The sequence below is a fragment of the Aspergillus aculeatinus genome (genome assembly GCF_003184765.1).
Source record: "Aspergillus aculeatinus CBS 121060 unplaced genomic scaffold BO66scaffold_8, whole genome shotgun sequence".
Taxonomy (NCBI): Eukaryota; Fungi; Ascomycota; class Eurotiomycetes; order Eurotiales; family Aspergillaceae; genus Aspergillus; species Aspergillus aculeatinus.
In genome coordinates, this window is record NW_020291477.1 from 310,555 (window position 1) to 332,842 (window position 22,288).

At 51.6% G+C, this 22,288-nt stretch overlaps 5 protein-coding genes and 1 non-coding gene across 6 annotated transcripts; 5 read left to right on the forward strand and 1 right to left on the reverse strand.

The window, feature by feature from the left end:
* The first annotated feature begins 3,378 nt into the window (after positions 1-3,378).
* Positions 3,379-5,634, forward strand: pbs2 (mitogen-activated protein kinase kinase PBS2). Its single transcript, XM_025642807.1, has 2 exons — positions 3,379-5,060; positions 5,128-5,634. Exons 1-2 carry the CDS (start codon positions 3,519-3,521, stop codon positions 5,521-5,523), a joined length of 1,938 nt encoding a protein of 645 aa, XP_025506987.1. The 5' UTR covers positions 3,379-3,518; the 3' UTR covers positions 5,524-5,634.
* A 650-nt stretch (positions 5,635-6,284) lies between these two features.
* On the forward strand, positions 6,285-6,356 carry BO66DRAFT_t70. Its single transcript has one exon. It is a non-coding gene; the product is annotated as a tRNA-Gln (tRNA).
* Positions 6,357-11,056: 4,700 nt separating this feature from the next.
* Positions 11,057-12,510, forward strand: BO66DRAFT_435604 (glycoside hydrolase family 16 protein; the record flags this gene model as incomplete). The annotated part of the gene is made up of 3 exons (XM_025650861.1): positions 11,057-11,147; positions 11,201-11,481; positions 11,629-12,510. 3 exons carry the CDS (start codon positions 11,057-11,059, stop codon positions 12,508-12,510), a joined length of 1,254 nt encoding a protein of 417 aa, XP_025506988.1.
* A 677-nt stretch (positions 12,511-13,187) lies between these two features.
* Positions 13,188-15,486, reverse strand: BO66DRAFT_468959 (uncharacterized protein). The gene has a single exon (XM_025652688.1). The coding sequence runs from the start codon at positions 15,085-15,087 to the stop codon at positions 13,597-13,599; it is 1,491 nt and encodes a 496-aa protein (XP_025506989.1). The 5' UTR covers positions 15,088-15,486; the 3' UTR covers positions 13,188-13,596.
* A 151-nt stretch (positions 15,487-15,637) lies between these two features.
* On the forward strand, positions 15,638-17,251 carry BO66DRAFT_389293 (threonine--tRNA ligase MST1). The gene has a single exon (XM_025646765.1). It carries the CDS (start codon positions 15,648-15,650, stop codon positions 17,217-17,219), a length of 1,572 nt encoding a protein of 523 aa, XP_025506990.1. The 5' UTR covers positions 15,638-15,647; the 3' UTR covers positions 17,220-17,251.
* A 558-nt stretch (positions 17,252-17,809) lies between these two features.
* Positions 17,810-20,914, forward strand: BO66DRAFT_389294 (putative C6 transcription factor). Its single transcript, XM_025646766.1, has 7 exons — positions 17,810-18,084; positions 18,215-18,285; positions 18,393-18,804; positions 18,863-18,944; positions 18,998-19,784; positions 19,840-20,147; positions 20,210-20,914. The coding sequence occupies exons 1-7, from the start codon at positions 17,983-17,985 to the stop codon at positions 20,737-20,739; spliced, it is 2,292 nt and encodes a 763-aa protein (XP_025506991.1). The 5' UTR covers positions 17,810-17,982; the 3' UTR covers positions 20,740-20,914.
* Positions 20,915-22,288: the final 1,374 nt, after the last annotated feature.

Sequence of the window (22,288 nt, forward strand, 5' to 3'; positions counted from 1 at the left end):
ACTGCCAATATTCGGTCTGACTCGCTCACTGAACTCCAGATGTATAGTACAGTATGTACATAGTGCAGTGCAGTTGATCGTTACGGAACGCGAGGGAAAAGATTGATAGTATCATGATGATGAAACCCTCCCCCCGCCGTGGTTATGTCATGATCAGCAGCCAATGACAGGCAATTTGACGCACGGCAACATCACCCGATCAGAATCCGACCCTTCCATGTGAAACCCAAAAGGTAATAGTGGGAGTTGTCTCAAGGCTTCAGAGATTGCAGATAGGTAGTAGATAGTTAGATAGATCACTGCATGTTTATCGGTTGTGGTCTTATGTGTATTCCCACTCATCGTTCAATTGCTCCAAGTGACACTCCGTCCCGACAATCGTCCTCGCTAGTTGCTGCATCAGCCTTCGGTCATTAAACGAACCTGCGTAAAGTCTACAGTAGTTCAGGATATCCTGTTCTTTATTTCGTACTTTTGACACTGTCTGCCACCGCACCTTCCTTTGCATGGGAGAATGTAGTATGCTGTGCAAGAGAAGAAAAAAAAGGAAAAAAAAAAACCTTAGAAGAGGGGATGGGAATACTTCCGCAGCAGCTTCCCCAATGTCTCGCTGGACTGCAAACAATACGTAGTAGTCATAGCAGCTGCTGCTATAGGGCGGCCGCCAGACCAACCCCAGCAGCCCTAGCAGGGTCCGTTTGGCACCTCGAGGCAGGGCAGGCCCAGTGTTACCCGCTGGCAATGGACTGGTAGCCTTCCGAATTGGGCTGCTGTGAAGATGCAGGGATGGCCAACTGCCCGGTCTTTCCTGCTCTGTCGCATTAAGAACTGAGCTGGTGATCGATCAGAAACCGCCATCGGACATGCCATCCTGAAAGTACCAGGATTACAGGAGATAAATACAGTAGAGTATGATCATGGGGGCTGGGTGGCTTGATCCTTAGGCCAACCACAGCCACAAGGCGGGTTGATAGCCAAGACTGGGGAATCTAGTACATAGTAAGTTAGTGTTGATGACTACTACGTACTCGAGTAAGGCAAGCCGAGTAGGTTATACTCGTAGTTAGATTTGATGATTGACTGTGATGGCCGAATCTCCTAATCCTGACAGTTGTATGGGTATGAGTAGTCTATGGCCGCGTTCCCACTGGAATTCAATTTGTCTCTGACAGAATGGACGGACCACGCGGCCTCCAAGGCAGACCCGGTAGTTGGGACGAGGATCTTAAGGGTGCTTGGCACCCACCGATGATGTCGGCCCTCCCCGTTGGATGTCATTCCTCGCCCTGGTATCACGATTCGGAACTAGCCTTTCTATCGTGCCCCTTCCATTGGTCCCCAGTGATTGCAGCAGCGGGGAGCAACGGCATCGGGCTCAGTGCTCTTACCTCGCCAAAACAGGGAAATTGTCAGTTTGAGGGGGGGAAAAAAAAGGAGCAGTACGGTAGTCGTTTCGTAGCGCGACCTCGTCCGTTGGTTCTCCGAGACCAGGTTACACTGATTGGCAATCGAGCGGTTCCATCCATCAGTGACCATCGCCAACAGCGACTTTTTCAGGCTTTGCGCCTCGGCAGCGAGTCCGGTAGGTAGGGCACCACATCCGCCGATCCACCGGACGCCTTTTTACTTTGATGTCCCTGAGGTAGTGACTATCATACTCAGTGTCATCGCAAATCACCACCCAGTCTATCTATTTCCGATGTCGACGAAACGGTGATCCATCGGTCGATGAGGGGTGGCAATTTTCAGGCAGAAATGACTTTCTTTTCGGATCGCCCCAAGTGCAGGCAGGACCATAGATACTCATACCTGCGTGCGGCCAGAGTTCGGTGTGGGGTGGTGGCGGGGGGAGATACGCGGAGAGTTTGGAGCGAGAGGTAAGGTGGAAAGAGCAGCAGCATTTTGAATCGAGTGGGGGTGTACAATGAGCATTGAATGAAAATTGTTTCTAAAGAAGAGAAGGGGTGGTAAGAGGTGATGATGGATGATGATGATGGTGGTGGTGGTAGTAGTAGTTGTAGTGATGGTGTCAGTGACAATGATGAAAGGGACTTGAAGCAAGGCATTTCACTCAATCTAGGCTAGTAGCAGTCGATTAAAGTGAAATGTGCCTGAGGGGCACGTGTAATTGGCGGTCGGACGGGACGAGGGAAGCCTGAGGCGCTTTTCATCACAAGATGAACAAACAGGGAGGGAATCCAGTTTTGCGTCGATTTACAGTGTTGTGAACATTATGTATGTACATGAGTATGTATCTCTTCCATTATTAGTCGTGATTTTAATGTTATGGTTTTTCTCTTGTCTTTTTTTATGTATTATTAATTAGGGTACGTTATGGCTGATCATTAAGTATCAATGCCTATTCATTGATAACTAACAACTAACTTAACTAACTAATCCAGCCATAGTAAGATTCAGCTTCCGTCCTGACCCAACCTCGTCGTTTGCTTGCTTGCTTGCTCGCTTGCTGAATTAGTCGTTGTTGCTTGATTGCTTGATTGCTTTTCTGGTTATTTTATTTTGACTTTGTGGGCGGCTGCCTGCTTGCTTTAAATAATTGCGTGGTTTATTATAATTATCGTTGCTATCATATCCGATACCTCCAGTTCCACTACGACAGCGGCGGCGACGGCGGGCGGACGAGGGGCTAAGGTATTATATTAACGGTTCATTAGCTCATGACCAGTTCCAGTTCTTGCTCCTCTTGCCTGCTCTGGTTCCCCATCTCCGTTCGTCTCCATCCACCATCCACCATCCACCATCCACCATCCACCATCTTCCCTTTCTTTCTAATTCCCTCTTCACTCTTCCTCTTCCTCTTCCTCACCTCTTTCGCTTTCACCTTTTAGACTCGGAATCTCGACCACTTTCGCTCCGCCTCCTCCCCTCCTCTCCTCCCCCCTCTTTCCTCTCCACCGTCTGTGCCTTGTCCTTGATTCCCGACTCCAGCGCCCCTCAGTTCACCCCACCACCAGCCAACAAACGTGCTCAACTTCCTCCCTTTCTTTCCAAATTCACCTCTTCTTCTAGTCTCGGTCTCTCTTAGCCCCCTCCCTTTCCTGCACTTTACCATTTCTCTTCTTAAGATTGGGACTTTCTTCTTCCCCCACTACGAGTCGTCTCTATCCGGGGCTCTGCCTGCCGTCTGCTCTTACCGGATTGATACAGACGATTCTCCCTCGGGAATGGCCTGAGGTGTGCCCCGCGTCGACGAAATCCTGCCTTGTTTTCTTGCATTCAGATCCGCTTCGGCAGCTCGCTTCTGCACACCCGCTGCAAGAAAAAAAAAATACACTACACTTTTGAAAACGATCGAGACCAATCGAATTCGCAATTGACTTCGACACCTTATTTACCAATCATTCCGACTTTGCCTCCCCCGCCCTCCCGTTCAATCCAAGATACCCCGACTCTCCCGAGTCCGCGATCTCACACGGTGTTGGCTACCGGCCTTCAGCTAGCCAATTGCGCGCCTCTGGATCGCACAGCACGCATTCCTCGTACACCGATCATCTCTCATGGACACTGAACGAGAGCCCCTGGCAGAAATCTCGACTGCAAAGCCCGCCATGTCAGACATTGATAATAGGTCCGACACTACGGACGACGATCTCTCTCCGTCTCTGGCCACTACGCAGTCATACGCTTCCGTACCATCCTTGCGACCGACTATGGATAAGCCTACAATCAATCCCTCCTCGACGCACCTGGGTCAGATCAATGCAGCTCGACGAGGAGTCGGCACCGTCCCTCGTCCCCAAGCTTCGATGAGTGGCGCACAGCCGGGAGGATTGAATCAGGACATTCTGGCCAAAATGAAGGCATTCTCCTTGTCTCGACAAGGAGCGCCGCCGAGTCTGACACATGCTAATACAACTAACTTGGTGCCTAAAGTCTCTTCACCACCCACCTCTAGCGCTAGCCCCGTTTCATCTCCGCCTTCCGCCGCGAACGGATCTCTTGGTGGTGCTTTCGCGGGCCGCTTGCCTCCTGGGGCGGTCCGGCCGGCCACCAAGAATTGGGTTTCATCTCCCTCTGTCCCTCATGGTTCGCCTACAAACTCGCCGAAACCCGGTGGCCTGGCAGCAAAACGCATGAAGCCCGGCCTCAAGCTCTCTGATGCAACTGGCTCGAACAGCCCTGCCCCAGACGGACAGTCCAACGGTGAATGCGGAAAGCAGGAGACAGCGTTCAGCAGGTACTCTGAGTTCATCGACACGAAAGCGGGAACGCTCAATTTCAAGAACAAAGCAATCCTCCACGGCGGTGGAATCGAATTTTCCTCGGGCCAAAGTTTCAGCATATCATTAGACGAGGTCGACCGCTTGGATGAACTGGGCAAGGGTAACTATGGTACTGTTTATAAGGTCCGACATAGTCGGCCGCACATGCGCAAGCCCGGCATGGGGTTGCGAGGAATTGTCACTCGCCCAATGGAGCAGAACGGGGCAGCGAATTCGCAAGATTCACTCTCTGGGGTTGTCATGGCGATGAAAGAAATTCGTCTAGAGCTAGACGAAAGCAAATTCGCGCAAATCATTATGGAGTTGGACATTCTGCATCGGTGTGTCTCGCCGTTCATCATTGACTTCTACGGCGCCTTTTTCCAGGAAGGAGCGGTATATATCTGCGTTGAGTACATGGATGGTGGCTCAATCGACAAGATTTACAAGGAGGGTATTCCGGAGAATATCCTTCGGAAGGTCGCGTTGTCCACAGTCATGGGTTTGAGAACGCTCAAGGAAGACCACAACATCATTCATCGCGATGTTAAGCCCACGAATATTCTGATCAATTCGCGTGGACAGATCAAGATCTGTGACTTCGGCGTGAGCGGTAACCTTGTCGCCAGTATTGCCAAGACGAATATTGGATGCCAGAGTTATATGGCGCCCGAGCGTATCGCTGGTGGTGGCGTCCAACAGTCTGGTTCTAGTGGAGGTGGAACTTACAGTGTTCAGAGCGATGTGTGGAGCTTGGGTCTTTCCATCATTGAGTGTGCCATCGGCCGCTACCCTTACCCACCAGAGACCTTCAACAACATCTTCAGTCAACTACACGTGAGTACTCATAACATCCTACCTAGTGTTCGTCGGGGTTTTTGCGGTTCTAACATGTGATTTTCAGGCGATTGTCCATGGAGATGCTCCCACCCTTCCCGAAACCGGATACTCGGAAGAAGCGCACGCCTTTGTCCGCGCCTGCTTGGATAAGAATCCGAATAACCGCCCCTCTTATAACATGCTTCTTCGACACCCCTGGCTATCCTCGCTCATGCAACCCCCGCGCGAATCGGACGGAGCGAATGAAGAGGTCACGCCGATAGTCAATGGTTCTGGATCCGGGGGTTCGCCTTCGACTGAGGACCCAGAAGTGGCAGAATGGGTGAAGGAAAGGCTCGAGCGTCGTGAAAAGGGGCTTCTCCTTGAAGCAGATAAGCCGGCACTTCACGCAGTGGCTCTCGATGCAGTTCCGGGAAGCCCCTTGTTGGATGATCCGTCCGCGATGTACAATCAGCGTTGATGGGTTACCGTTTTTCTCCTGTCACCGATTAACTGATACCATCGCTTCTTGGCTGCTCAATCACCTCCGTCAATCTAGACCTGTCACTTGATGGGTCGACACGAACGGGTGACACTGCTGGCGCTGGCGCCGTTCAGCCGGGGCTGTTGCCTCCATCAGAGCATACGCTTCCCTTCCTTTTCACCCTTGGGCCATTGGTGTACTTGAAGGCTCTGGCCCCTGTTATCTATTCTCGTGAAAGAGCGGGATATGTGTTACTTCGGATGCTGTTTTATGCTGGCTTTTAGGCATTGATGTATAACGAATGTACAGACGTAATATGTTAGCTAGATTCTCCACGATGTACAAGCACAAGCACGGCCGTGTTGAGATAAATGAAAGGCTATAGGCTGGTGGCTTTCTATAGGAATTGTTTCTCCCCGCTTCGAATGCTTCCGCGAGGCTGTGTGTCTCGCTGCTCGCTCAAAGTAGCTACCTGAGGTACTGGCCCATGCCGTGGGACGGTAACAAATGAGAATAAGCTGGCGATTCTAACGACTTTGTTGAGGTGGTTGTGTGTCGGCGTTCGCGAGTAATCCAGCCCACATGATCCAAAGGTCTTCCTTCACCTCTCGCTTACACGCGGAGAACATAGCTAGTTGCAACAACCAAGAACCTCCAAGAATTCAAGAATCGTTTCATATAGCCCACCCGAGCCTCAGATTGCCTACAGTTTGCAACTGGTTGATAACCATATAGTTGTTAGGCTTTCTAACAATTAAGGTTGTGTAGTGTAATGGTTAGCACCCAGGATTCTGATTCCTGTAATCCCGGTTCGATCCCGGGCACGACCTTTTTTGCATGTCGAATGGTTTTTTCCTTTGCCGTTTCTGGGTCGGCTTGCGTAACGCTGCACCCACGCTGTTCCCGCCGAAACCCGTGACAATAGCATTATCTCAAACCGTCTTCCTGTACCACCACCCCCAGGATGGATAATGCCGACTGCGACATCACCACAATGCGATGTTTGCCCCGTGGTAGCACCATACTAGCATCAACAACATCACCCTTGCGCACCGACTACATCACGTGATCCCGACTGCCATCAAAATGGAAACGTCAACTAGAGAGCACAAACATAGTCGCATATCGCCATCACCGCAGCCCGCAGCCCGCGGCTTCCGGTCTCCATAGTAATTGGTGACTTATACACGCGCCCAGGGCTAAGTATAGCCCGCGTGGTAAGCAGTCCGGCACACAGCCACTTAACTCAGACAACACCTCCCGAAAGTCTCGGACTTGTAATCTGTGTTCGCTGCAAATAGACAACCTAAAATCATAGTGACATAGTCCAGCAACCCATGTATACGAAGTCAACAAACCACCTCGACTATCCCGAGCGGTCGATACCTTATCCCGGCTATTTTTGGACGGTGTCTTATCCATGGTGGAGACAGAAAGAAAAAAGGCGACTAAGGCAGCAGCGGGAAGCCGAGGCGGGTTAGTCTGGTCTGTCTGCAGGCGGGTGTACACTATACGGAGTAGACAAACCGCGGGTTCGTGGACGCTTGCTTGCTGTTAGTTAACCACTACGTGCGTGCGGAATTGTTTTACTCGTAGCTTAGTTCCGAGGGAGCCATCAACAGGTGTCCACGACCGGACTACGGGGTTGGTCATGGGACCTAATCAACGGGCGTTGTTGGGTACCAAGAACTTGATGGTTCTACAACGTTCTCTACCGGTTCCTTGGCTAGTGTACCCGACATGGCCTCGGGCGGTTGAGTCTCGGTTGGGTAATAGTTTATTTTTTTTTTGTTGCGTCCCAAGGTTGCGGGAGGCTCAACATGTTCATTTCTTGGGTGTGAAACTGTAACCAGGAGATAATGTTGATGTCATTTAATTGCTGGGCAACGTTGAATATTTCAATCATATATAAGCCAAGACATGACTGATGTGAGACATATGAAATGTTGGGGATAGAGTCGCATGGTGAGCGAGTCGGGTATCAATAGACAAAGAATGAAAAAGAAAACAATCAAGCAATAGTGGCGTCGACAGTAGACGTATATCGAGACGTCACTTTGCAGTAGTGAGGGTTGTAACTTGCAAGCTGGCTGGAATGCGGGGTATCGCGTGATCACCGCAGCCGTGTGCATCGCTAGGTTGAAACTGGACCAGGAAGGCTTGCTCGCATAGACGGAACCTGCCGTCTCCCTACTAAGCCCCGGAGCTGCCGGATTCCCCAGATGGTGAGAGGCTTAGACGGCATTGTTTATCGTGGCATATGGATGCTCTGTTGAACTCCATTCCCAAGGCCGATACCCAGCGGTTGAATGCTGGCGGCGGTGATTTAGAACAAAGCGTGAAAAAAGTTCGAAAGGTAGCTGGGGTGCCACTGTGCTGGGTCCCCATGTATCTTTTCAATGTAGGTAGAATTGGTGCGATGAGGGTTTGCGTAGATGGATGGTTATCGTTAACCTCGTGTTGACAAGTCTAGACTTTCCGTGTTGCATTAGGCTTGAAAGGAGGCGACGCGCTATTGTTGATAATTATATTGCAGGGATGTTGAGCTTCCCCAGCCTCCAGACTAATTGATGTAGACCATCACAGCAAAGGAGACCAGACAGAAGCAGAGAGGGATATAGACTTTCCGGTCCATATCGCGGTCGAGTGGGGAAGACGGAGAGCCAGCGGAGCGAGGACGAGTAGTCGACTTAGTGTGCTTGTGGACCATGTTCAGATAAGACGGCGCTTCTTGCGTCTCCTTGTTCTTGTTGTTGGTGTTGTGATTGATGTTGTGAGGCTGGGGATAAGTTGGGGGTTGTCAGGAAGAGATGAAAGAGGAGAAGGATGAGGACTACAAGGACAATGGTGAAGACAGGAGGAAAGAAGAGGGGGAAAGGAGGGGAAACGAGGATCGGGTGATCAGCAGCCAACGTGGCGCCCGATCACCCAACAAGATCGCAGCATCCCGCACCGTGGCCGCTTTCAGTGCCTTCTTCCCCAACCTTTGAATCTTCAACCCGCTGACTGATTGTCATGTGAAAGAGAGGTCGTTGAGCAGCCCGCCACCTGTTTTCTGAGGCACCAACGGCAGCCGCTCAGTCACCCAGCCACCTAAAGGGCCCGAGTTCGATTCTGCGCGGGGTCAATTCTAACTTCTCAGGTCTTCTTTCTTTTTCCCACCTCTCGTGTTGTTTGTCTGCCAACTCTGCAGGATTCACGTGGAGGGGCCGGAAATCCAACGCGGACAGCGGGACCAAAGTGACAGGGCAGGCAGGATCCAGTTGCAGGTCCAGGGGAAGGTGCTCGTAGATTACACCAACCCCCTGTTTGTCTCAGGTTGAGGCTGATGACAGCCAGTCAGGATGATGGTTTAATGACCTCGTACTTTGTGCACGCTACATTAATCTCCCGCAACGCGCCAACGGGCTAATCAACTGGACTGCTTGCTCGGGGCGTCTATCCGAATGCAGCGCAGAACAGTAGTACGCATAGTAACGCTCATCTAAGACATGGTCATGGCGGACCAACTGATATGAGATAGTCCCTCTAAGTGGATTACCCCCCCGTTCGTTGTTCAGGGTTGGATTAAAAAAAAAGGCGTCCCTTTTTTCACCCTTGATTTCGCACGCGTCAATACGACATCAGTTTGCTCTCTTCTCGTGCCTGTCAAGAAGAAAACAAAAATAATCTCCGGGTGAGACATGGATTGTCTTCTGACCTGCAAAATGGTCATCCAGCCGAGGTGCGCGTCGCTTAGGGCCGAGTCAGTTCGCCAACCAGCCCTTTTTAGACATCACCGCATCTTTTGCGCATTATTCGGTGACCCATCATTGCAAACTTTGTCCTCTATGTGACCACCAGTCGCATTGGATTGCCTGGCATTTGTATTGCATTTCTAAGGAAGAGCCATGAGTCCAAGGGCGGCGATCCATGGCTCTCACCCGTCCGAATGGATTGGTCTCGATCGCATCCCAGCGAGCAGTGCTGCGACTTCTCTGACACGATCCGCAGAAGAGGGCACCAACAGTTAGTCAGATTGTAGTGTACTCTAGTAGCGAGTCCTAATCTCCGTGGGGGTTTGCAGTAGAGCCATTGATAGGAGCGACCGTGGCAAAAAGGGAGTGTGGTTCAGGACTTGGCCCCTTCGGCTCCGGCTCACTAAAAGTCATAGCGAGTATCGTTGCCTAACTAATCAATTCAAACAGTCCACTTTAGTTATCCCATTGACTAATAGGGTGAATCGAATCGGAGAATAGGGCGAATGACACCGCGACTTGAACCTTTGGAACCTCTCCCATGGAAGGAGGGGAGGAACAAACAAGGAGAGACCATATCATCTCGAAGGGGTCGGTAGAGGGAGAGAGAGACCTTTCGAAGGACTCGTACTCTGGAACTACTAGCTAGCTCCGTAGGTAATTACAATACTTTGTAGGCTAAGGTGACACATACCACTGGCACAAGCTTTGAGAGAATCTGGTTGGACCTTCGTATACGCGCAAGCGCAAACTGTTCGCAGCCCTGAGCTTTCCCCGGGCCCTTCCAAAAGGGCAAGTGGATAAAGCCCCAAGCCCCAATCTGACTGACCCTCTGGCCCTTGGGCAAGTTAACGAACTGACGCCAGTCAAAAACCCTTCCACTGCCTTGTGCTGGGGCCGTCTTCAGTGTCTGACTCCACTTTTGCACTTGCGATCACTTGAATTGATTATTGTCTTGTCCTGTCCTGTCTTGTCTTTCCCTTCTGCCTCCTGCAATCAAGATTGTCTGACCACCCACCCACCATCCGGATCCGTGACTGACTGACGCAGTTGCCTCTCAGTCTCTCACTTTCTCACTTGCTGGTGCCTGCCCAGACTTGCTCGCATCCTTCCTTCAGCCCTTAACCCTTAACCCGTAACCCTTAACGGATCCTACTCCTGGAGACGAACCAGGGGAAACACCACCCTGTGCAGTGCCTTTTTACTCACCCCCAATTATCATCCTTGGTTCCGTTGGTTCACCAGGGCATTCTCTTCATATCCTCGGACATAAGCGTAATTCTTGAGTCAAACAGAGGTATTAATATCTTTTCCCCTTCGCCTCTATGTCGGTATACGGAGTACCCAAAAAAACAAAAAAAAGAAGAAACCCACTTGCTGTTAGTAGCATCCATCATTCACTACTAACTACTACATACTAAGTAGTAACAACGGAAGTTTAATCTTTTCCCACTCACCTTTCCTTCTTTGGGGTTCCTGCCACCGACTGGGTCCTCCTCCTGTCACTCGCTGCTCATAAATCATAATTACCGCCGCCCAATTCCTCTCTCGCTCCAGCAAAGTAATCTTGACTTTTCTTACTTACTTCACTACTACTTAACTGTCTGGATCTCTCCCACTTCCCAACTTCCTTCTTCCCCACGGGTTTCTTCCACATCTCTCTCGTTTTTCATACTTAGCAAGCAACAACGTCCTTGCGCCTGCTGGTTGCCCTTCCACCTTCGCTTTCCCTCCCCCCCCAACAACACACACATTCGTTGACCTTGATCTTACCGATCACAACAACCATCATCATGTATTTCACATACGCCGCCGCTGCTGCGCTCTCTGCAGTGCTTCCTCTCGCCGCTGCGCAGACCTACACCGACTGCAACCCCCTCGACAGTAAGTTGCCTTGTCTCCGCGGCTCTCATCTACCCATCTAACTTGTGCAACAGAGACTTGCCCTGCTGATACAGCCCTGAGCTCCTCCACTTTCTCTTCCGACTTCACTCAGGGCGAATCTTCCTTCGCTGGATGGACTGCCACTGCTAACAACGTCACCTTCGATGAGAATGGTGCTGCGTTCACTATCAACCAGAGAGGCCAAGCTCCCACCATCCAGACCAACTTCTACTTCTTCTTCGGCAGAGCTGAGGTTGTCATGAAGGCTGCCAGCGGTACTGGTATTGTCAGCAGTATTGTCCTGGAGTCGGACGACCTGGACGAGGTTGACTGGGTGAGCTTCCCTCTTCAATCCTGTGCTTACATACACTATGATACCCTTCTATCTCGACCCCCCTCATCTTTCCTACGCCTGCCTACTCGCATTGGCATAACCTTATGCTGCATGAATTGCTCAAACTAACAGCACTGGTGCTTGTAGGAAGCTCTGGGCGGTGACACTACCCAGATTGAGACCAACTACTTCGGCAAGGGTGACACTACCACCTATGACCGCGCCACCTGGGTTGGAATCTCTTCTCCCCAGGAGAACTGGCACACTTACACCGTCGACTGGACCGAGACTGCTCTGAACTGGTACGTTGATGGTAACCTGGTTCGCACTCTGGCATACAACGACGCCTCCAGCGGCACCCGCTTCCCCCAGACCCCCATGAACCTGAGAATCGGTATCTGGGCCGGTGGTGACTCCGACAACGCCCCTGGAACCATCGAATGGGCTGGTGGTGAGACCGACTACAGCCAGGCTCCCTTCACCATGTACGTCAAGTCTGTTTCGATCACCAACAACAACCCGGGCTGCAGCTACACCTACGGCGACAAGACCGGTAGCTACAGCAGCATTGTTGTGAACAAGGACGGTTGCGACGTCACCGGTGGCGCTTCCTCCTCTGCTCCTGCCTCTTCCTCCACCACCTCCGCCGCTGCCTCTTCTGCCTCCTCCGCTGGTTCCTCTGCCTCCTCTACCTCAGGCGCCGGTTCTTCCACTGGTTCTTCCACCGGTGCTTCCGTCAGTGCTAGCGCTACCGGTGGTGTCATTGGTAACAGCGCCGGAGTTGGTGCTCTCGTCTCGGCTGCTGCTGCTTCCACCCCCGCTGCTGCTGCTTCCTCCGGTGTGGTTGGTGGTGGTGCTGGTGGTGCTGGTGGTGCTGCCGCCTCCTCTTCCGCTGCCGCCGCTTCTTCTTCTGCCGCGGCCGCGGCCTCCGCCTCCGCCAGCGGTCTCTTCACCGGTGCCGCCTCCACCGTCACCACTTCCGTGGGCGCCATGCTTCTCGGTGTCTTCTCCGCTATGCTGTGCTTGTAAAATCATTTCCTCGCTGGAATTGATTTTGCGTGTAATCCTTGAACACAGTCATACGTCATCATCCCCCCCAACCCTTTATCTTTTTGCTTAATCATCTTCGCTGCATAACTTTACACCACTTTTTATCTGGATCTGTACTTGTACGGTTTGTACATAACTTGAGTTGGGTTGCTTGGAGAAACAACACCGAAAGCAGGAGAGGGAGGACATGGGATACACGGAACTGTTTGTTTTCTTTGATTTTGGTTCTATACATTGTTCCTTTTGACAATTGGGAACTGGAAGCTAGATTAGACAGCTGGGACATTCTTGTGTCTGACTTTCTCTTGGACGGAGGGCAAGAGCTCGTTATTATCTTGGTCTTGACCCTCAACTACTTTCTTCACACATCTCCAAGCGACTCTCTCGCTTTTTGCTTGGGCAAACATGCTTCGTTCTACCGGGCGCTTTCATTTGCTCATCTGATTACCCTGTCTGTCTTGCTTATTGGCGTGTGTGCTTTTCCAGCGAGAAAGGTAGCCTTTTGCTAGTAATAGTAATACTATTCTCTTATCGAGATCGAGGGATTAACGTAATAGGGTTGGTTCTACGAGTACGATCTAGATAGTGGAGCATACATGGGTACGTACATGTACTGTACATGGGTATTCGTATATTGAATCAATTGATTGATGGACCTGGAAAATGTGGGGGTTCCTAATTCTCTTGGCCTTATGCATGCATATGGATATGGAGCATCGCTGGGCATCAAATGTGTGTAGCTCTGAAACAAACTGATGTCAAGGTATGGCGATTACTGTATGAGTTTACGACATCGCGTGCGTTTGTGGAATTTCCCCGTGTAGATGATGAATCGTAATCATCATTGCGTGTGTTGCGATTAGCGAAAGACGTATCAGGTATTACTTTGTTGGGCGAATTTTTCTTCTCGGTTTTCCTCATGTCGATCGTGATATCAAAAATGCAGGCCAGGTTTATGAGGATCGTGGGTATGACGTACACATGTCTTACTTGACTGCGGTTGCCGTTTGCGAGAAACAAAAAAAAAGGCTGATTCACATACATACGCGCCATCATTAACCCACATCAAGAGTGAAACATCCCCCCTTTCTTGTTTTGGAGGCGTTGTAACCCGTCCGATAGCTTCTTGATCACGTCCATGACCGGTTGATGGCGGGTCGCTGCCTCTTGGAAGAGGGTGGGGAGCTGCGGGTAGTTGTGATGCTGGTGGGGGTGGGAGCTTGATGCGGGCGGTTGGGGGGAGTGATGATCTTCGCCATCGTGGTGGTGGTGGTCATTGCTATCATTATTCTCATTATCCTTGTTGTTTGTGTGGGGTTGCGACCGCGCACTACCACCCCCGAACAATGCGCCGACCATGCCTTTGAGCCCCGAAGACGAGGACGACCCTGAACCCTGGAGATGGTGATCATCATTTCCCCTTCGGGCCAATCGATTGGTCTCCCGCTTGACGACACCGGCAATGGACTCCAAGTGATCGTCTAGGGTGGCGAAGTCCCCCAGCAACGAGTCGGCCTTGGTTTGCATGCGCGACGTCAGTTGATCGACGTATTGTTCCCGGCGCGTGAGTTGCGTGGTGGAGAGACGCGCGTCCGGTGAGGTGTTGGCGGTCGTCGCCGCCGCCGGCGCCGCCGAGCCGCGACCGCTACCGCTACCGCTGCCCCGCGCGGCGATCAGGCTGTCCACTGCCGATCGGAGGTCGGCGTGCAATGAGTCGAACCGCCGGGTGGCCGTGCGGGTGGCTTCGAGGCAGCCGGAGAATTCTAGGTCCAGCTCGTGCTTGCTTCCCGGGTACTGTTTCTTGAGGAGTTGATGGATGTCGCGTAGTTTGGATTCGGTGTGTTTGAGGGTCGTGCTGTGCGGGGCCATGGTTCGGAGGGTGTTGTTGAGGAGGGTCTCGAGCGGGGTCTGGGTTGATATCGAGGCTAGCCTGTTGTTGTTGATGTGGTTGGGCTTGAGGTAAAGAGGGATACAGCTGGTTGGGTAGAGGGTTGCCAGGGCCGGGAGAGAGCAGAGGGATTGGTGTTGTTGGATGATTTCGGGGAGGATGAGCAGGTGGCTGATGCCCGCGATGAGGAGCACGTTCAGCAATATGCGTAGAATGAACCCGCGGCTGGGGAGGGTGAAGGAAGGGCGACGATTGATGGTTTCATGCTGCGCGACTGTGGGCGGCGCGCTTTCCGTCACCTTGGCTGAAGAACGCTGCGTCGAGTTTCTGGTTGGTGATGGGGACGAGGCTTGGTGTCTGCGTCGGAGAGCGCGTTGAGGAGATGCAGTCGGTGCGATCCAGGACCCCTCGCAGATGGGAGTTTCGTATATTGACGGCATGATAAGATCTGGTCCCGATATGGATTCGCACGAGGTGGATATCGATTCCGTCAGATTCTCATGGTGGCTCCTGGTCGGGCGCGGTGTTGTATCGGAAGCCTCAGTCTGATGGTTGTTGTTTATCTTTTTATTGTTGCTGGCTGAAGGCCCCTCCGCAAGCTGTGCCGACGCGATAACCCATGACTCTCCTAAGATGGTGCTATCCTGAGGTCGTGAGTGTTTGGACATGGTTATGGATCTGAGCAGCAAGGCCTAGAACGTGGCAGATCTGCAGCCTCCCATGGGCCAGAGGGTTGTAATAACTCAAATAGTGCAGGAGGCGTAAGGAGGCACGCGATAGTTAAGTGTTACTTTGTTGACTCAACCCTAGCAACAACAACGGTCTTCGAGTCAGTGGTTGAAATCTCGTATCGTTTAGGCGCTAGCGCAGATCAGAAGAAATGCAGTGAATAACAAGGGTTATCTCAGGCCTTTGGTCTCGCAGCTTTCCGCAGTAGTCGTAGGATGATTGAAGTTTTGACCTGCGATGTACGATAGCCACAGAGAGATTTTCAGAAGCATGACACTTGTTTCATCATCGTAATCATCAACAACATTCAAAATCATGAGGGTCTAGGCAATAGAAAGATATAGATCTGGGATCATCTTCAGGACGCGGTGGATGGTGGGGGGGAAGACAATCCGTCACGGGAACGCGATGCCAAATCGGGCCGATCGCGTCGAGTCACGGGCGGCCGAGGAAAATCCTCCAGCTTCATCTGCTCAATGTTCCACCCCGAGCTCTCACCATGCGACAATTGACTCCCCTACTACGTCAGGCATCGCTGTCACGAACCAACCTACTACATAGGTCATCGCTCGTGCGCTGGCCACCCACGCGAGTCCAATGGCTCTCCTCCACGTCGTCGCGGCCTTGTTCATCGTGCCCTGATCCCAAATCCGACCAACCCCAGACCTCGGCCGATTATCGCGCGCTGGGAACCGCCCAGGACCTCTTCACCACTTCCATCTACAGTCCCGGATCGCCGCTCTTTCTTCCGAATGGCACACATATCATCAACAAACTTATCACTTTCCTCCGCACACAATACCTCCAGTACGGTTTCCGCGAGGTTCTGACTCCGACAATATACAAGCGTTCACTCTGGGAAGTGTCGGGTCACTGGCAGAATTACAAGGATGATATGTACGAGGTCCGCGGTCGCGGAGCTACGGGAGAGACGGAGGGAGAGGCGGGCGAGGACGAATCCTATGGCCTGAAACCGATGAACTGCCCTGGTCACTGTCTGTTGTTCAAATCGCAGACCCATTCTTACCGCGAACTTCCCATCCGCTACGCCGACTTCAGCCCCCTTCATCGCAACGAGATCTCGGGCTCGCTAAGTGGCCTTACCCGTGTTCGCCGGTTCCACCAGGATGACGGTCATATCTTCTGCCGGCCACAGCAGATCAAAGGAGAGATTGCCTCGGCGCTCGGCTTTGTGGACTTGGTAATGACGACCTTTGGACTTGGACCATATCGGTTGGCTCTTTCTACTAGACCTGAGAAGGACTTTATTGGGAGCTTAGAGTTGTGGGACAGCGCCGAAAGCCAGCTCCGGGATGCACTCAACAATACCGGTCGAGAATGGGCTTTGAACGAGGGCGACGGTGCCTTCTATGGGCCCAAGATTGATATTCAGCTTCAGGACCAGGCTGGCAAGTATCATCAGCTATCTACAATCCAGCTTGATATGAACCTGCCCCAGCGATTCGGACTGGAATACCAGGTGGCCGAAGGCGAGCCAGACTACAACCCGGAGACACCCGGCAGGGCGACGCCCGTGATGATCCACAGGGCAAACTTCGGCTCGTTGGAACGATTCCTGGCCCTGCTGATTGAACAATATGCTGGTCGTTGGCCGTTCTGGTTGTCTCCACGACAGGGAATTATTCTCACTGTCAACCAGGATGAGGCTGTTGTTCAAAAGGCACAGGACGCTGCTGCCAAGATCTCCGGATTCCGCGCCCTTCAGCCGGATCAGACAGGAGGGGCCCCTCAGCCTCTATCTTTCACCGACTCGACTTTCCTCATCGATATCGACACCAGCAGCCAGACTCTGAGCAAGAAGATCCAACGGGCCAAGCAAATGAAGTACAACCTTATCTTCATCATGGGGCCCAAGGATGCCGCTGCATCCCGCATCACGGTCGATATTACTGGTCAGCTGCAGAGCAAGTCTGATCGGAACGCAGAGAGGCTGCAGACTGCCGTAGCTCAATGTTTCGGCGAGAAGGCGCTGCAGAATCCTCGGGCTGTTCCCTTGCCAGTAGATGATGTGCATGAGCTGCTGGTGCAGCTGGAGCGGCAGTTTGTTTGATAGTGGGCCATGTGTATATAGGCGAATATCCCATGTAATATGTTATTATTTATTATCTATCTGATATGATACAGATAGCTTCACTTCTAGCCCGGATGATCGACCCGCTGACTAAAGCGGCCTTAACCCAATGTGGTCTCACCAGCACCGGGCACGTGACTTTACGGGTTTTTAAGCTTAATTCGGCGCCGACCCCGAGAGGGTCTGCCTGATTCTGGTGGCTGCCACGGGCGGTTTAGCTCCGGTGTCGGGCTGTTGATTGGCTGAGAAAGACTGAACTCATATCGTCATTCCGAATCCCACCTCGCATCCCGATGCCTCCAACCCTACAATCTTCCTACTCGCACTTTGCAAAGGATCGCACAATGAAGGCCTTACGCTAGAGAACAAAAAGTAGGCCAGGAACGATAACCATCCGGGTCCAGCCACAACTACGGCGAGAATGATAGAGCGCCAATTGGTGCAGAAAGCTCTTGGAGATCAAGCCATCATCAAATCGCCCCACGGACGACCCATTCTGGAAATAAAGTGCGCCCACCACCGCACCTCAATCGCTGCGGTTTTTTGGGTTTCTTGTCACGCTGCCGCGCTTCTGACCCCACTCGCGCCGCACTCCCTCTCTCGCCTTCTCTTTCCTCCTACTCCAACCCCCGCTCTCCCTTCGCGCCAACCGTCGATTTTTTCCCCTCTCTTCTTCTTTACACATGGAGGGAATTGTGCCCCTTGATTCTTCGTTCATGGTTTGCCAGGAGTATCCCACTCCATGGTCGTAGAATCCAATCAGTCGGATATGGCCGAGGTGCCAGCCAAGACCAATTTTCCCCGGAAAAGCGCCTTCTCCTGCGAGGCTTGTCGCAAGCGAAAGGTGGGTTCCCCTCCCCCCTCATCCCAGCCTCGGGTGACCTCCGAGATTAAGTTCCAATCACTCCAAGACAGAGCTTGAATGGCTCTCATGGCTTAGCTATTAGGACTGCTTATTGATCATGTTCGGCTAGGTTAAATGCAATGGGGCTAGCCCATCATGTTCACGGTGTGCAGCACGCGGGGAAGTCTGCGTCTATAGTCTGTGAGTTCCCCTCAGTGCCCCCTCTTGCTGATTGCCTCTACTCCCCCACGCGTTCATACTGCATTTCTCAGCAACCGCGTTGACCTTTATTGACTTGTTGATCTTAGGGCTCCGACCTTATCATATACGAAGCAACTAGAATCGCGAGTGGCGCAGCTGGAGGATGCGCTCACCAAGCTACGCAGCCAACAACCCCTGGAGCCCGTGGGATTGAAAGGGGCTTCTCGGGCTTCCTCTGCTTCCATAGGGGAATCTAGCGCAAGTCCCGGACGGCGTACTCGCATAAAAGAGGAGGAAGACGATGACCAGAATCTCACCAGAGACTTCGAGGGGTTGAAGGTCGAGCATGATGGACGAATATCCTTTCACGGTCCAACCAGTCTATTCCAGCTTCCAAGTGGTGTTGTCACCGAGGCTTCCTCAACATCTCACCTGGCTATGCACCTGGAAGGTCGCAAGGAAAGGCTGATCAATAATGCATGGCGGGAACGTGCTTATGAACAGCTGGCGACCATGCCGGTAAGACTCTTTGCTTCTTTTACAGGCAGGAGATTCACTGACATCCATTCCAACCCAGGAGCCATTTCAATATCTTCTTGACTCGCACTGGTGCTGGATCCAGCCGCTCTTCAATTTTGTCTACCGACCTACCTTCACCCGTCTGTTGCCGTCTCCTTGGCATAAATAAAAAGCCCAACTGACACAATCACAGGTGATATGAAAATCAACGGCCCCTATTTCTCCGAAGCTCTTCTCAATACGATACTTTCCCATTCGGTAAGATGGTGCAAGGCAGAACCGAAGATTGGCCCGATTCTTGATTCCTTTGAAGGCGGTGCGCAGTTCTCGCATCGTGCCGTGGCAGGCCTCTACGACTCGTTGAAAGCCGGATGCTTTGATATACCGACTATCCAGACCCTGCTCCTTCTCAGTGCTCAGGAATGTGGGCGAGGCAATCGAACCCAGGCATGGCTATACAGTGGAATGGCCTTTCGCATGTTGGATGATCTGGGAATTTCAATCGACAGCCGCAAATACTCCGACAGCGCGCACCTGAGCGACGAAGACATCGAGATCAGGAACCGTCTTTTCTGGAGCTGTTATTTCTGGGATAAGCTGATCTGTCTATACTTCGGACGAGCTCCGACCATGCAACAATCTCGCGTCAGCCCTCCGAGAACAATTCTGGATGATACGGCGGAAGTTGAGATTTGGACACCCCACGGTGTCGAATTTCCTGATGGCACGCACTATCCACCCACTCAAGCCCATTCTACTTCATGTTTCATGAAGATGTGTGGCCTAGCCGAGATTCTCAACCAGATTCTTATCCACATTTATGACCCCATTCGGCAGGTCACGGAGGCGGAGTTTTACGAGTGCATCGAGGAACAAGCGAAGAACTTGGCCGAATGGTGGGATGCTTTACCTCATTTTCTGAAGCTGCAGGCCACAGACCTCCCACCTTATTCTCCTCCAAGCCACATTGTGACACTCAAGTATGTCTCAACCTTGACTTCCTGTGGCGATTACTGACCACATGTCCCCCTCCAGCTGCCTGTACCATACCATCAACATCCTGCTGCATCGACCGGTTCTATGCTCCAAGACAAATAAGTCCTACGACAAGAGCCACCTTGTCCAATGTATGACGTCCGCAACGGCCATTTTATCACTTTACGACCTATATCGTCGCACTTTCGGAGATGTGCATGTGGTCCTCTCCCTCGCCTACAGTGTCTACACCGCAGCATCCATATATCTTTTGGAAATTCAGGCCCTCAAGTATGCCGCTCAGGGCACCCTTGATAAGCTCAAGTTCTGCATATACGCATTGGAGCGGGTGAAGGGCTCAAATCCTGGTATGCTTATGATCAATCCAGGGCGTATGAATTCCACACAAATTAACCCTTAGCTACGATAGTCATCACCACAGCTCTCAGCCTCATCTACCAGGAGCTGCAGAAGCTCCAAATTGACCTTCACATTGTCCTTCCGCCACTGTCTCAACCCCCACAACCCGAACCGTCACAGACTATCTCTCAACCACAATCCCAGCCTCAATCCCGACCGCACACCTCACACAGCTCCTCGATTCCAGCGACGCTCTCTAATACTCCAAGCCGTCTGTCTCCCGCCCACCAGCCCCAACACTCCAACCAACCTATGGCGTCCAGCCTCCTTCATCCCGCAGGGTTGACATCAGCAGCCGCAGCACCCAGTCTTCCCACTTCTACCTACCATCAACCAGTTGCCGATTTTGAGCTCTCCCAGTCAAGCGTACCGCAGATGGCGAATACGCACATGTTAGGCGGGATGCCTAATGCCGTCATGACGCTCGATAACCCGGGTTCCTACGAGATCACACCCGAGGTCTTCGAGGCTTTTTCGTATGCGGAGCCGATGACGACGAACATGACCCCCGCGGTTGATTACGGATGGAACCGACAGTGATGCATATATCTAACTATATACAGGTATCGGGTATAATAGACTCAAGCGGGTAATTTAGTGGAGTAGATAATCCCTGGTCGTGCTGGAGTGATAGCTCACATGAAAACATCCGGACAATTCTGTCAAATCAGATAACATGATATATACCATCACATTGTGAGCAATGCACTTAGAGAAATGTTCAATTTGAGATCGTCAAAATCTCACTAAGCTACATCTATGTCCATATTCAGCACTGTAGGTTTTCAAGACGCAACATTCTCAAGCACACAAGAGTTATTCGTAAGATAGGATCAGGAGCATCATCGTCTTATTTCCCCATCGCAGATAGTTTCGATCCTGAGTATGAGAATAGGCAACATAGAAAATCGGAATGTCCAGAGATCAACAAGATAACAGACCGATATGGCAAGCTTACTGCCGCACAGTACACAAAGACTCTGTGAGCTGAATCGAGCTCCCAAACTGGTAAACATTACAAGGTCCAATTGATACCGCGTGCCTCGACAAATCGCCGTGATCTTTACAAAGACATCGGAGGAATATCCGGGAGTTCTGGCTCGACCATGCCAGACCAGGTATGGGGGATTCTCTTAAAGCGCTGCACCGTGAATTGTAGCTTGTGTCGCGACCTGACGCAAGTTTATCTGCTTGCTGGATACGGGGGCTGGTATACCTGGGTAAGAGCATCCTCCAAGGACAATCCAGAATGCTCACGGCTCAGTAAGGGTTGTTTTGGTCTGCAGGGTAGTCGTGGCTAGGACAGGGCGGCTGCGAAACATTCCAAGAGCACTGTACATCCAGCCTTCTCATCCATGTAATGACTAAGGTAGCTATCGATTAAGATACGTACCTTGGTCTAAAATTAGTTTCTATACTGAGAAGTACGTTGTGAAAACAGTTCAGCAATTCTACTCCCATGTCCGTTTGGTTTATGTCAGCATACATAGTTCCCAGTCTTCAGAGTGAACCGGTAGTGCCTTCGGTCAAGCAGTGTATGTAGTAGCTGCAAGAGTTATATGATAGCGTAGAAAAAGTCTTCCTAAGTCTGCAACTAGGAGCATAACATCCCACATAGACTTGACTGCTGGCGATCGTCTAGCACAATTCGTTATCTCCGACGAGTTCATCTCTCAATCACGGGGCCTGGGGCAAAGCCACCTGGGCTGTTACATACGGAAACCCTAGGATATCTGTAAAGGGTTGCGAGTATGGAAACTTCCGGGCACCCAATCCAGAAGAGCAGGGTGTATCTGTCTGGCTAAACAACAGCATCATTCAATCGTATACTTGGTGTGGGTATTAGTTACGCTGCTGCTGGATAATGATATTCGTGATCTGATGCATCGTGCTAAGCTTAACTTATAGACAGACATATGTAAAACATCTCTGAGATCGTAAGGAGCAGCATTCACTCTAAGATAGAGGAAAGCGAAGTGTGCCCCTCTGAAAAGCCCTAACCATAGAGCCCGGACAATTTGTCTTATAATTAGGCCGCCATCTTGTTCCCATTTCTTGAAAGACAGTCAGGCTTTTAAAAATACTATGG